At 44.6% G+C, this 15,156-nt stretch overlaps 1 protein-coding gene across 1 annotated transcript in view; it reads right to left on the bottom strand.

Annotated features, from left to right (window-relative positions):
- Positions 1 to 1,450: 1,450 nt before the first annotated feature.
- cdc42se2 (CDC42 small effector 2) overlaps positions 1,451 to 15,156 on the bottom strand; it is a gene marked incomplete at its 5' end in the record, with an annotated part of 15,737 nt that continues 2,031 nt past the window's right edge. Inside the window, 3 exons of the mRNA XM_080842549.1 lie at positions 1,451 to 1,462; positions 2,532 to 2,648; positions 3,972 to 4,073. Coding sequence (XP_080698675.1) covers positions 2,547 to 2,648; positions 3,972 to 4,073 — 204 coding nt within the window. The 3' untranslated portion in view covers positions 1,451 to 1,462; positions 2,532 to 2,546. The remainder of the gene's footprint in view (positions 1,463 to 2,531; positions 2,649 to 3,971; positions 4,074 to 15,156) is intronic.

The raw sequence follows: 15,156 nt of genomic DNA, 5'->3' as shown, positions 1-15,156 counted from the left end.
TGTTTTTCACTTGACTTTAATGTTACAAAACAGTGCAATATGAAATAATTGAGTTCTCTGTTCAAAATGAAGAACACAGCGTTGAAACCTGAGCACAATGTCACCTATTCTAGTTGGTAAGAAATTCACCCTGTTGACTTGTGGCAAGCACCTCAGCCTATGCTCTGAAATAATAACGTGAATATGCCACGGCATCACCAATGGTCTCTGTTATAAGACCACGGAAGACATTTGCTCTATGAGGTTTTCTTCTGGTTCCTTATAAAACGTGTAACAAGTTTCGAGAACACAGTGACTGATTTTGGCAATCGAACAGGCTAGAGGTATGTTTACATTTTCCCTAGGGCCTGATGGCCAGTTAAGCCATTTGCCTCGTGGATTTGACAACCGCACTGGTACCGAGGACTAATACTTAAATATCGTTTTTTTTTTTTTTACATGTCAATGTACAGCGTATACACTAGAGCTCTGGAGTCTTGGAGTCAAGTTTACAGAAAACGATGTTTACAGCAGAGAGTTGGAGTTCAACATCAGTTATTCCAATCATTTACGATCACTAGGAGGAGATAAAAAAAAGAAAGAAAAAAAAAGGATTACAGAGTAAATCAAATGTAAACAGAAACGAAACAATCACATTTCCTATGAACAGCATTCACTTTTGCTGGAGTCAAAACATACTTCTTGTAGTTATTATAGTTGATTTTATGTTCTGTATTTATGAATTTTTTTTTTTTTTTACAAAAGCTTAACTTTGAAGCAACAGCCATTTTGGCACCGTAAAACCGCAGCCAGCCATTTTCATTTCCCCCCCACAAACTCAGTGTGACACTGGTGTCCTACCTCAAAATACAAAAAGAAATATTCTGTTCATGGCAAAAATATATAAAGCAACCAAAAAAAAAAAAACATTTAAACATACAACAAATTAAACGTTTGCACTGGTCGGTTTCAGAACTCCGAAACATTAACATGTCGAGAGAATAACAACCGCTCACGGCAACATCACAGACGGAGAATAAGCATTAACACAGTTTTAGCACTGGCGGGGACGAGATGACATGCGAGCATCCACAGGAGACACACACCGAAAGAGATAGCGAGCGAACGAGCGAGCGAGAGAGAGAGAGAGAGAGAGAGAGAGAGAGAGAGAAAGAGAGAGCGAGCGAGAGAGAGAGAGAGCGAGGGAATGCCGCTCGTGTTGATTCCTGTACGCCAGAAAGGCCCCTCTGGTGAAGAGAAGCATCGCCCACACGCGGGCGGCCATTCATTCCTCCCGGTAAGTGCTTTACTGCGCCACTGTCCAGGGTGGTTGCTGCGTGAGTGGGGTAGGTGGAAGCAGTCACTGAGGGCATGAACAGGCGGAGGAGGAGGAGGAGGAGGAGGAGGAGGAAGAGGAGGAGGAGGAGGAGGAGGAGGAGGGAGAGCAAGGCAAGGCTCCAGGATGAGGAAACACCGACTGAACCTGGAGAAGAGAAAAGAAAAATCACATTTATGGTTGGTTTTAAAGGTGTACCTGTGTGTGTGTGTGTGTGTGTGTGTGTGTGTGTGTGGTTTTAAAGGTGCACTTGTGTTACACTCAGACATGGTTTCACTGCACACTTGCACTAGAGGATGTTCTGCTACTCCTGCATGTTATATGGAGCATTCTGATTGGTGAACATTGCTCTTAAAAACACAACACTTAGCCTCAGGTGTAAAAGAATACAATTAAAATAAAATCAAAATGTCTGTCAGAAGGTGAGCACCTCATGAGCACACAGTTATGTGTGATATATATTTAAGAGTAACGAGTCGGAGAAGAGAACCTTTTCTGCCCCATGTCAGATGTCTCTGTGAGGAAAAAACGGAAGTTGGAAAAAAACGGAAGTTGAGCATGGTGTAACTGACTGAAGTATTGCCAATGGTTCTGTAGTGGTTCGCAGAGTCTCATTACAAAAGTGAGGGACATGCCGCTGTAAAGACCAGCCGGAGCACAAAAAAGAGTGGGGGAGGGGCTAAATCAGTTGCAGCATAGGCAGGCTCTAAACATAGACCGGCTCTAGTCCAGTGCTTTTTAACCTTATTGGAGGTACTGAACCCTGCAAGCTCCATCAGTGCATTCACCGAACCCTTCGTAATTTAAAAAAAAATATATGATTTCTTCAAAACGTAGGTATGTATAAAAACGGCCCGACATTGCTAGTGTGAACCGGGCTATACTGCGTGTGTCTTGACCCTTGCCGAACCCCTGAGAGTGGCTCAACGAACCCCAGGTTAAGAACCACTGCTCTAGACATAGGCAGGCTCTACATGTTCTTTTTCAATGTACACTTTACATGACTGATAGTCATTGAGCATCTCTTATACATCCGTTAGGTCCATATGACCTCAGTCATGATGCCCTTGTCTCACATTCCTCATGGATTCAACAGCGCCCCTTTAACGACCTTTCTGGCAAATTCTCCTGTCATATACTACAGAGATACCAGTCATTATGGAACAAGGTGTTGTTAAAAAGCCTTCTTTGCTGGTAATGGGGACCTCTCTCTCACCTCAGACCCAGCATGCTATCCTGCTTTAGTGTCGACCATCTGCAGCTGCACGTTGACTGGCATGGCCTCTCCCTCGTAGCCGCCCTTCGACTGCATTTGGGTCTGAATTGAGTTCACCTGATGGAGAGCAGAGGAAATGATCAACACCACTCATCCAATGCTGTGGCACAACCCTACACACACACACACACACACACACACACACACACACACACACACACACAACCCTACACACACCTGATGGAGAACAGAGGAAATGATCAACACCACTCATCCAATGCTGTGGCACAACCCTACACACACACACACACACACACACACACACACACACACACACACACACACACACACACACACACACACACACACACACACACACACAACCCTACACACACCTGATGGAGAACAGAGGAAATGATCAACACCACTCATCCATTAAGGCTTCAATAAAATAGAAATAAACATGTAGTAATCTTAGAGGGTTAGGGTTAAAAACTGTAACGATGGTTCAGGAATTTAATATCAGAATAGAATTATAGCTAGCTGGAGTCTTAAATTACTGCTCGCACACACACACACACACACAGACCCCCACTCACACACACACATGCGCACACACACGCACACACACACACAGACCCCCATTCACACACACACACACACACTGCCCAGGACACACACACACACCCACACACACGCACATACACAGACTCACACACACACACACACACACACACACACAAGTTGTGAGTACAGAGATGTGTTTTGCCTGCTGAAAGTCCCTCATTAATGAAATCTTGAAGATTTACGGTGAAACCATGACAGACTCATGATGACACAACACACAAACCCAACACAAACCCACACACACACACACACACACACACAAACCCAACACAAACACTAGAGACTCATCATTCTAACCACACAGGGCAGCACAAGCACTTTGTAGGACCTGTACCCCTCTGACTGACACACACACACCCACACACACACCCACACCCACACACACACACCACCAAAGACAGACAGACTGGTTCTGACAGCACTAGCTCAGGGCCTCAATAGGACCTGTACCCCTTTCACACACACACACACACACACACACACACACACACACACCCAGACACACACACACACACACATACACCCACACACACACACCACCAAAGACAGACAGACTGGTTCTGACAGCACTAGCTCAGGGCCTCAATAGGACCTGTACCCCTCTCACACACACACACACACACACACACACACACACACCCAGACACACACACACACACACCCTCAGACACACACACACACACACCAAAGACAGACAGACTGGTTCTGACAGCACTAGCTCTGGGCCTCAATAGGACCTGTACCCCTCTCACACACACACACACACACACACACACACACACACACACACACACACACACTTCTTGGCCTCACCGAGTTCATGCCACTGAAGAGGTCTCCCGAGCCCACATGGGCCGTGTGGACGAAGTTGGTGGGCTCCCCGATCATACTCCGGTCGATACGCCTCCGTCGCTTCTGCACAGACACACACACACACACACACACACACACACACACACACACACACACACACACATTAAAGTTGTTAGTACAGAGATCATACTACGGTCAATGCAGAGACACAGAGCAGCAGAAGGGAAGCTTAGCTTAGGGGTCAAAGGTCGTCTGAAAGTCCTGAAAGCAGCACTAATGCCAGCAGCGCCTGAAGCCATGCCTTGAGAGGTTCGGCCAATTAATATTCAATGTTGTGATTCAACATGCCATGCTGCTTAGACCCTGCCGCCACCTCCCTTGTAAGTCGCTTTGGACAAAAGCGTCTGTTAAATGACTAAAATGTAAATATAAATGTCTATGAAGGCCTCACATGTAAAAGCTTTATGATGTGCACCTTAAGAAACCCAAGTTAAACATAAAGTATATTTACAAAGTAAAAGGGAACAGGCTAATCAGAAGCTTTATATAGCCCACTAGGAGAATATAGAAGCTTTATAAAGCCCACTAGGAGAATATAGAAGCTTTATATAGGGGAGAATATAGAAGCATTATATAGCCTACTGAGAATATAGAAGCTTTATATAGCCCACTAGAAGAATATAGAAGCTTTATATAGCCTATAGGAGAATATAAAGCTTTATATAGCCCACTAGAAGAATATAGAAGCTTAATATAGCCTATAGGAGAATATAAAGCTTTATATAGCCTACTAGAAGAATATAGAAGCTTTATATAGCCCACTAGAAGAATATAGAAGCTATATATAGCCCACTAGGAGAATATAGAAGCTTTATAAAGCCCACTAGGAGAATATAGAAGCTTTATATAGGGGAGAATATAGAAGCATTATATAGCCTACTGAGAATATAAAAGCTTTATATAGCCCACTAGAAGAATATAGAAGCTTTATATAGCCTATAGGAGAATATAAAGCTTTATATAGCCCACTAGAAGAATATAGAAGCTTAATATAGCCTATAGGAGAATATAAAGCTTTATATAGCCTACTAGAAGAATATAGAAGCTTTATATAGCCCACTAGAAGAATATAGAAGCTTAATATAGCCCACTAGGAGAATATAAAGCTTTATATAGCCTACTAGAAGAATATAGAAGCTTTATATAGCCTACTAGAAGAATATAGAAGCTTTATATAGCCCACTAGAAGAATATAGAAGCTTTATATAGCCTATAGGAGAATATAAAGCTTTATATAGCCCACTAGAAGAATATAGAAGCTTAATATAGCCTATAGGAGAATATAAAGCTTTATATAGCCTACTAGAAGAATATAGAAGCTTTATATAGCCCACTAGAAGAATATAGAAGCTTAATATAGCCTATAGGAGAATATAAAGCTTTATATAGCCTACTAGAAGAATATAGAAGCTTTATATAGCCTACTAGAAGAATATAGAAGCTTTATATAGCCCACTAGAAGAATATAGAAGCTTAATATAGCCCACTAGGAGAATATAGAGGCTTTACATAGCCCACTAGAAGAATATAGAAGCTTTATATAGCCCACTAGGAGAATATAAAAGCTTTATATAGCCCACTAGGAGAATATAGAAGCTTTATATAGCCCACTAGGAGAATATAGAAGCTTTATATAGCCCACTAGGAGAATATAGAAGCTTTATATAGCCTACTGGAATGTAAGGGTCACCTAAGGCATTACTGATTGATGCATACTCATGTATGCAGTGACAACAGAGACAAGTAAGCACAAAAAAACTAACACACACAACAGTGTACATACACAGGACACACAAAAGCAGTACACAACAGTGTACATACACAGGACACACAAAAGCAGTACACAACAGTGTACATACACAGGACACACAAAAGCAGTACACAACAGTGTACATACACAGGACACACAAAAGCAGTACACAACAGTGTACATACACAGGACACACAAAAGCAGTACACAACAGTGTACATACACAGGACACACAACAGCAGTACACAACAGTGTACATACACAGGACACACAAAAGCAGTACACAACAGTGTACATACACAGGACACACAACAGCAGTACACAACAGCAGGACACAACAGTGTACATACACAGGGCACACAAAAGCAGTACACAACAGCAGGACACAACAGTGTACATACACAGGACACACAAAAGCAGTACACAACAGTGCATTGTTGTGTTTTGGGGGCTGGAATGTACTGGGCTGGAGACTGGTTCAAACTCCTGCCCCCATTAGGAGATGTGTGTGTGTGTGTGTGTGTGTGTGTGTGTGTGTGTGTGTGCACTCAACAATAAGCCCCCCAGCTGGCTCAGCTTCATGCACGCAAATCCTTTTCAATCGCTGGCAAAAAAATAGATAAACTTGACTTCAGCGGTGGGACAAGTGAGCTGTGCCACACGATCGAGGGGTTGAAGGAGCATGACACTGAAGTTACCCATGTAACACTATGTTTAAACACACACACACACACACACACGAACACACACACACGCACACTCTAAAAAAGATTCAAATGTAATAGTTGAGCCCAGAACTGGTCAAGGGTTGCAGTGTCGGCTAAGAATGTCTTCAGGGGATTTCTGCATGAGTTGACGTAATTCGCCGCTAGCCTGTCAGAGCCCATACAGCCTGTTGCTATGACAACTGTGATGAGATAAGAGGTGCTTCAGCATGCATGCAACACGCTGGTAACACTGGAAAAAGAAAGTCCTTGGACGAGAACCAGATTCCAGGCTCTCAAATGTGTGGAAAAAAACAGCGAGTTCCAAAAAGAGAAGCATTCTCTCTGCATCCCATTAAGACACAGTAGTGGGCCCTTTTAATACACACACACACACACACACACACACACACACACACACACACACACACAGTAGTGGGCCCTTTTAATTCACACAATGACTATTCCAAATCCCCCAGCGAGGAGGGAGAGAGAGAGAGAGAGAGAGAGAAAAAATAGAAAAGAAAGAGACAGACAGACATTCTCACAGACCACAATGCCATCCCTGCCCCCTACCCTCTCTCCCCCATAAAAGAGGATTTACAAAAGACTGCCAAATCCCTGTTTTAGTCAGGGACGTGAGGACGTCATGTACCGCACGCCTGCTGTGCCCCCCTGGGTTACACTGTATCCGTGGGGTCATGTAGTCTACAGCACTACTACATATGTGTGTGTGTGTGTGTGTGTGTGTGTGTGTGTGTGTGTGTGTGTGTGTGTGTGTGAGAGAACAAGGGACATGACGACTTAATGTACCGCACGCCTGCTGTGCCTCCCTGGGTTACACTGCATTGGTGGGGTCATGTAGTCTACAGCACTACTACTCTGGACCAGCCCACTCCTGTGTGTGTGTGTGTGTGTGTGTGTGAGAACAAGGGACGGAAACTGTTGCTGTACACGCAGCGGTTTGGGTAGGAGCACGGAAGACTTGGGCTGTGTGTGTGTGTGTGTGTGTGTGTGTGTTTTGGTAGGAGTGCAGAAGACTGTGTGTGTGTGTGTGTGTGTGTGTGTGTGTTTGGGAAGGAGCATGGAAGACTGGGTGTCCTGCAGTCTCCAGCACCTCTATGTGTGTGTGTATGTGTGTGTGTGTCTGTGTGTGTGTGTGTGTGTGTGTGTGTGTGTGGTAGGAGCAGGGAAGACTGGGTGTCCTGCCAACCAAAGCAGCCTCATGAATATTAGTGGGGAGCCAAAGGTATCTGAGGGATGAGCATTTCAGTGTAGTGTGGTTGTACTGTTTCTGGTGTGTGTGTGTGTGTGTGTGTGTGTGTGTGCGAAGATGTTTTGTTTATCCTTGACTCTTGAGTGTTACAGTATTAAGAGAACTGGTAAGTTTGTAAGCCTATCAGACCTGTCACCCTGTCAAAGACTCTTCCCAAAGTATTTGGATCCTGTATCTTGTCGCTTGTCTTGTGGATCCAAATAAAAGCAATCAAATGTGTGTGTGTGTGTGTGTGTTTGTGTGTGTGTGTGTGTGTGTGTGCGAAAGAGAGAGAGAGAGAGAGAGAGAGAGAAAGAAAGATAGAAAGTGTGTTTGTAAATGTGGGAGAAAAAAATACTTTTTTGCTGCTGATCTTAAACCATTCAAATAAGGACATGACCCACACATGTGCACACAGACAAGAAGGAACACTTCCATGTTTAAAGGAGAACATTTAAATATGGATCAGAAATTGCTTCCCTTTCCTAAGGTAGTAGTGTTAGGGTTACATTATGATGAAACTCCGTGCGTTAAAGCTGCATGGAAAAATGATGGAAGTTCCTACTGTGAAGGTTCTCCTAACTAACATGAAGCAGCTCTTCCCACAGTAAATCAGTCTACATGTGGCAGTAAATCAGTCTAAATGTGGCAGGAAATCAGTCTAAATGTGGCAGTAAATCAGTCTAAATGTGGCAGTAAATCAGTCTAAATGTGGCAGGAAATCAGTCTAAATGTGGCAGGAAATCAGTCTAAATATGAGCAGTAAATCAGTCTAAATATGAGCAGTAAATCAGTCTAAATGTGGCAGTAAATCAGTCTAAATATGAGCAGTAAATCAGTCTAAATGTGGCAGTAAATCAGTCTAAATGTGGCAGTAAATCAGTCTAAATATGAGCAGTAAATCAGTCTAAATGTGGCAGTAAATCAGTCTAAATATGAGCAGTAAATCAGTCTAAATGTGGCAGTAAATCAGTCTAAATATGAGCAGTAAATCAGTCTAAATGTGGCAGTAAATCAGTCTAAATATGAGCAGTAAATCAGTCTAAATGTGGCAGTAAATCAGTCTAAATATGAGCAGTAAATCAGTCTAAATGTGGCAGTAAATCAGTCTAAATATGAGCAGCAAATCAGTCTAAATGTGGCAGTAAATCAGTCTAAATGTGAGCAGTAAATCAGTCTAAATGTGGCAGTAAATCAGTCTTCAGACTTTTGCCATAAATAGCTCACTAACAGACTTCACTGAGGAACACAAATACTCAAGCACAGTATGACAACAAACCCTTTATGTCTTTTTATTATTTAAAACTTGGAATCTAAAACTAGAAAACAACAGTGACGTTACAGTGTGCCCAGCCCTCCCCAGCCCCTCAACGCACAGCGCAAATCCATGTTGTGGGACTGATGTCAAATATAGCCCATTAACCTTTGCGTCTGGTAGGCAGACTTTGAAATGAATAATTTAATAAGCGATTTGACATTTGCAGGGTCCTTTGACGAATCAGTTCAAACTGTGTGGCTGTGCTCTCCAAAGTGTGTGTGTGTGTGTGTGCGTGTGTGTGTGTGTGTGTGTGTGTGTGTGTGTGTGTGTGTGTGTGTGTGTGTGTGTGTGTGTGTGTGTGTGTGTGTGCTCTCCAAAGCGCTCTGTGCAAGTGGTTCCCCTCGTACAAGAAGACGGCTGGAAAAATACAAAGGCCACTTTTGCATTGAACTCTACTCACACACACACACACACACACACACATCATCCATTTATATTGAACCCTACACACACACACACACACACACACACACACACACACACACAGCTACAATGCATTTAGATTTAACCCGTATTAAGCCGTGCAGCTGACGGACATTTTTGTGCAAATACATTGAAAGGAATGTTTAGATTTCAGCAGTTGTGCTTTTTCTGGGGGACGGAAACCATGACCTTGGTGTTGCCAGTGCCTAGGCATCTTAGCTGATCTGCAGGAGTCATAAGACACACAGACACACACACACATACACAAACGGACACAAACACACGTAATGGAAAGGGCTGTGGGTGTTAACTCTGAGGTGAAATGAGATTGCCTCCTGATCACAGGAGAAACCAATTCACCCACAATCCCTCTGGGACTGTGTTTTCACCACTGGGACACACACACACGCACGCGCGCACACACACACACACACACACACACACACACACACACACACACACACACACACACACACACACACACACACACACACACACACACACACACACACACACACACACACACACACACACACACACACACACACACACACAGCCGGGACTGACTGAAGCGGACCGCTGTCACGATTTTAAAGCAGGTGGTGTCGAGAGGTCATGTGGAAGGTCAACAGGTCCAGAAGGTCAGCTGCTCTGACCCTAACCCTAACCCCAATACTCGACTCCACTATAGATCCACTATGTACTCCCTGAATATACAACACTCTTTACTTGACTATAGATCCACTATGTACTCCATTAATATACAACACGCTTTACTTGACTATAGATCCACTATGTACTCCCTGAATATACAACACTCTTTACTTGACTATAGATCCACTATGTACTCCATTAATATACAACACGCTTTACTTGACTATAGATCCACTATGTACTCCCTGAATATACAACACTCTTTACTTGACTATAGATCCACTATGTACTTCATGAATATACAACACTCTTTCCATCATAAATAAACTGCCTATAGTTTCACTGTGTATTCCATGAATAAACAACACTCTTTTCATCATAAATAAAAAATGGCAGTAGTCTAGTATGTGTATAACAACCACGTCTGTCGATGGCGTCTGCGGAGGGCCAAGTCTGCTTGGAGCGTTCCAATGTCTGCTTAATAGATTGCAGTAAGTGACGGGCCCGAGGGTGCCTTTCCTCAGTCTAAGCATTGTGCTAACCAGAGCCTTCCAGCAGGCTATAAGCGAATAACAACCTAACAGCCACATTTCAAAGAATATTCCTTCAGAATAACTGCCCCATAAGAATATTACCTCAGAATAACTGCCCTATAAGATTATTCCCTCAGACTAACTGCCCCATAAGAATATTCCCTCAGACTAACTGCCTCATAAGAATATTCCCTCAGACTAACTGCCCCATAAGATTATTCCCTCAGAATAACTGCCCCATAAGAATATTCCCTCAGACTAACTGCCCCATAAGAATATTCCCTCAGATTAACTGCCCCATAAGAATATTCCCTCAGACTAACTGCCCCATCAAAATATTCCCTCAGAATAACTGCCCTATAAGATTATTCCCTCAGAATAACTGCCCAATAAGAATATTCCCTCAAAATAACTGCCCCATAAGAACATTCCCTCAGAATAACTGCCCCAAAAGAATATTGCCTCAGAATAACTGCCCCATAAGATTATTCCCTCAGAATAACTGCCCCATAAGAATATTCCCTCAGAATAACTGCCCCATAAGAATATTCCCTCTGATTAACTGCCCCATAAGAGTATTGCCTCAGACTAACTGCCCCATAAGCAGGTTGGGGTGGCTGTGGTCTGGTGGGATGTCCCGTCCTCTGCAGTGGCCCTCGGGCCGGGGAGACACACTCCGCTGCACAGAGCGGCGTGGAGCCTGCGTGTGGCTAAGGCTTTAGCGTAGCGTAGCGCTATGTGGCTTCCCTGATCTGTCAGACGTCATCAGCGTAACGAGACTCCGGTGGCTCATTATTGCGTGTGTGTGTGTGTGTGTGTGTGTGTGTGTGTGTGTGTGTGCTCATTATTGCAATTTCATTTAACAGCGCTCCCCCTGCGCTCCTCTCGTTTGTGCTGGCTCTCCCTGTGCTCTTAAACGGGCCTGCGAACACACACACACACACACACACACACACACACACACACACACACACACACACACACACACACACACACACCTCTGTACAGACAGTGGGAGGCTGTTACATTCTGGCTCACTGAAGCACTGTTGGTGGATGGCGAGAGAGCTGCACTCACACACACACATGCACTCTTTCTCGCTTTCTTCCTCTGCACACACACTCTTTCTCTTTCTCTCTCTGTCTCTCTCTCCCTCTGCACACACACTCTCTCTCTCTGTCTCTCTCTCCCTCTGCACACACTCTCTCTCTCTCTCTCTCTCTCTCTCTCTCTGTCTCTCTCTCTCTCTCTCTCTTCCTCTGCACTCACTTTCTCTTCCTCTCCACTGCACAGAGGACATGCTGACAAAAGTCTAACGTTACATTCAGGGCATTTGGCTCCGAACTATGCAGTGATATAGGCAGATTCAAAAAGGGGATTCTCTAGGACCAGAGGGTGCAAATCTTTTCCTGAAACAATTTCCGGACTTCCCTATTTAGGGAGCACAATGCCTGATTTGCAAGGACACATTTATAAATACAATCAGGGTAACAAACCTCTCCAGCAGGGAGAAGAATGACATCATTTGCAACATCAGCAAGACGGTTTCCCCACAGTCCTTCACAGGCCTCACTTACAGTGACAGTGACCTTTGGACCTCAAGAGTGGGATTCCCAGGAGCCAATCACATCCCTGTCCAGTCCAAGTCCCATGAGCCTCTGTGTCTTGGCTTGTTACGGAAAAAAACTGAACAAAGTAGACATAACACCCATCCCTGTGTTTGATACACAACACTCAGTCAAGGAACAACCTCTCTGACCAGAACAGCAGCCTGTTCAACACTAGTTTGGTCTTGGGCCGACTGCAGTTAGTTCTCTGAGTCTTTCTCGACTGGGTTAAGTTCTCTTAGTCCTTCTCGACTGCGGTAAGTTCTCTGAGTCTTTCTCGACTGCGCTAAGTTCTCTGAGTCTTTCTCGACTGCGCTAAGTTCTCTGAGTCTTTCTCGACTGCAATAAGTTCTCTGAGTCTTTCTCGACTGCGTTAAGTTCTCCTTATCTTTATCGACTGCGTTAAGTTCTCCTTATCTTTATCGACTGCGGTAAGTTCTCTTAGTCCTTCTCGACTGCGGTAAGTTCTCTTAGTCTTTCTCCATGTTGGAAATGGGGCACCAAGAGAGAGAGGCCCTCAGGTCAGAATTAGCTTAAATAAGAGGCCATCTCTCTGAATTATGTCAGCAGCAGCATCTGTCTACTTTCCTCAGAAAGCACAGTCTTTCTCTGCCCTACTTCGCCCTCACACACACACACACACACACACACACACACACACACACACACACACACACACACACACACACACAGTCAGGCTCACAAACGAGTAAGTATTTTAGAACAAGCTCAGGCAAATATTTGAAGTGGAGTTCATTGAAGCTGCTCCATTTTGAAAGGCTTATTCATTTGTCATGCCAGACTTCCAGAAACCCCTTAGAGGGTAGAAACGTCGACAAAACCACCAGTGATACATTTGTCATGTTTTCATCTCAACTTTTATCAGACATTTATCATATAATGAGTCAGTTATCTGACAATGAGAGGATCTTGCACAGACTTGCATTTGAATGGCAAAGCCTTGAGTACAAGGGAAAAGGATATGGAGAGGGAGGGAGAGTGAAAGTGAGAGAGAGAAAGAGGGAAAGTGAGAGCGAGAAAGAGGGAAAGTGAGAGCGAGAGAGAGAGAGAGGGGGGAGAGTGAGAGAGAGAGGGGGGAGAGTGAGAGAGAGAGGGGGGAGAGTGAGAGAGAGAGGGGGGAGAGTGAGAGAGAGAGGGGGGAGAGTGGAGAGACTGAGTAAGAGAGAAAGACAGAGAGAGAGAGTGAGAGAGTGAGTGAGAGAGAGAGAGTGAGAGAGTGAGTGAGAGAGAGTGAGGGGGAGAGAGAGAGGGAGAATGAGAGAGAGTGAGAGAGCGGGAGAGTGAGTGATAGAGAGAAAGACAGAAAGAGAGAGAGAGAGAGAGAGAGAGAGAGAGAGAGGGAGTAAGAGTGAGGCAGTCAGTCACGTGACACCGTCTCCATTAGAGTACTCGAGGCGGCTCACAATGGTACTTCACCTAAGCCTTTCAGTCAGAGACATAGAGAGAGAGTGAGGGAGTGCGAGAGAGAGAGAGAGAGAGAGAGTGAGGGAGTGAGAGAGAGAGAGAGAGAGTGAGGGAGTGAGAGAGAGAGGTACTTCACCTAAGCTTTTCAGTCGTCACCAATCAAAGAGTGGTGACAGCCAATCAGGTCTAAACTGGGACGCTGTTGCCGTCACGTTTTCTCCCTAGGGGAGTCTCTGACCTAATTTCATGACCGCATATCTTCTTAAATTACACACTTCCCAGCAAAGGGAATATGTATCCATAGTGCAAACACACTGATTTTCATCAACATTTCAAATGCCATTTTTAAATCGTCCTAAAGTATACACTGAGTTTTGGAATTACTGACTGTTTTATCCTTAAAGTATACATTGCGTTTTGGAATTAGCCTATTAACTGGTTAAAAGTGCATTAAAGTTTATAATTGTATCCTTCATCCTTGAGATCCATACGAGTGTAGAATGTTTAATGACAAATCGCATTCTGAACTTTTGGACTCGCTTTTTAGCAAAATGGGCGGTTATCAATTATCAATAATCAATAAACGATAATCCACATCCACTAGGAGGACGATAGGCACCAAATCAACTAAGCCGCACTACAATGCATAATTGGCTAATCTGGTGATTCCAAATCAATGCAGTGTGTGAGCCGGCAATACAAGACCTGCCATGTACGTCACAAGCCGCCTTTATTTAACAACGCTTCGTCCAATCACATGATGATGGGAAAGCAAGGTGAGCCAATCAATACTGACCCGTTTGCTCGAGGGGCTTTGGGTCGTCCAGGCAACCAGGGTTCACAGTGACGGGAGCTGACAAACACTCCAGATGCCTCGCATGCTTCAGCCATATAAGGCAGCGTGAGGCAGAGCCCACCTCAGAATGGACCCATCACAGGAGGAGAGCGCACACACACACACACACACACACACACACACACACACACACACACACCAAGCCCACCTCAGAATGGACCCATCCCAGGGGGAGAGCACGGCCACAGGAGACTCCCTGACAGATCACACACACACACACACACACACACACACACACACACACACACACGGCCGCGGGAGGCTCCCTGACAGATCACTTCCATCTGATTGTCTGGGTTTGGGAAATCACCTCTGACCTCCTACAGACAAAATCTCCTGCAGCCATCTTTCTCTCAGATGGGATTTAATCAGTGGACCCATTTGGAGCTATTTTCAGACAAGGCTTGTCTGCAGACGTGGCATAGAGCCCTGTGCGTGTGTGCGTGTGTGTGTGTGTGTGTGTGTGTACGTGTAAGTGTTATCTGTTTGGAGGCGACAGAGACCGGCGGAGACAAATTGGGGTCCACTGCGCCTTGACAGCCTGCCGTCTCCTGGAAGCGGTTTCTTTCCATGATTCCAAAAGCCCAGGCCAGAGGGGAG

The sequence above is a fragment of the Sprattus sprattus genome (assembly GCF_963457725.1).
Source record: "Sprattus sprattus genome assembly, chromosome: 7".
In the NCBI taxonomy this organism is placed as follows: Eukaryota; Metazoa; Chordata; class Actinopteri; order Clupeiformes; family Clupeidae; genus Sprattus; species Sprattus sprattus.
Note: the sequence above shows the minus strand (reverse complement) of the source record. Positions and strands in the feature narration are given on the sequence as shown.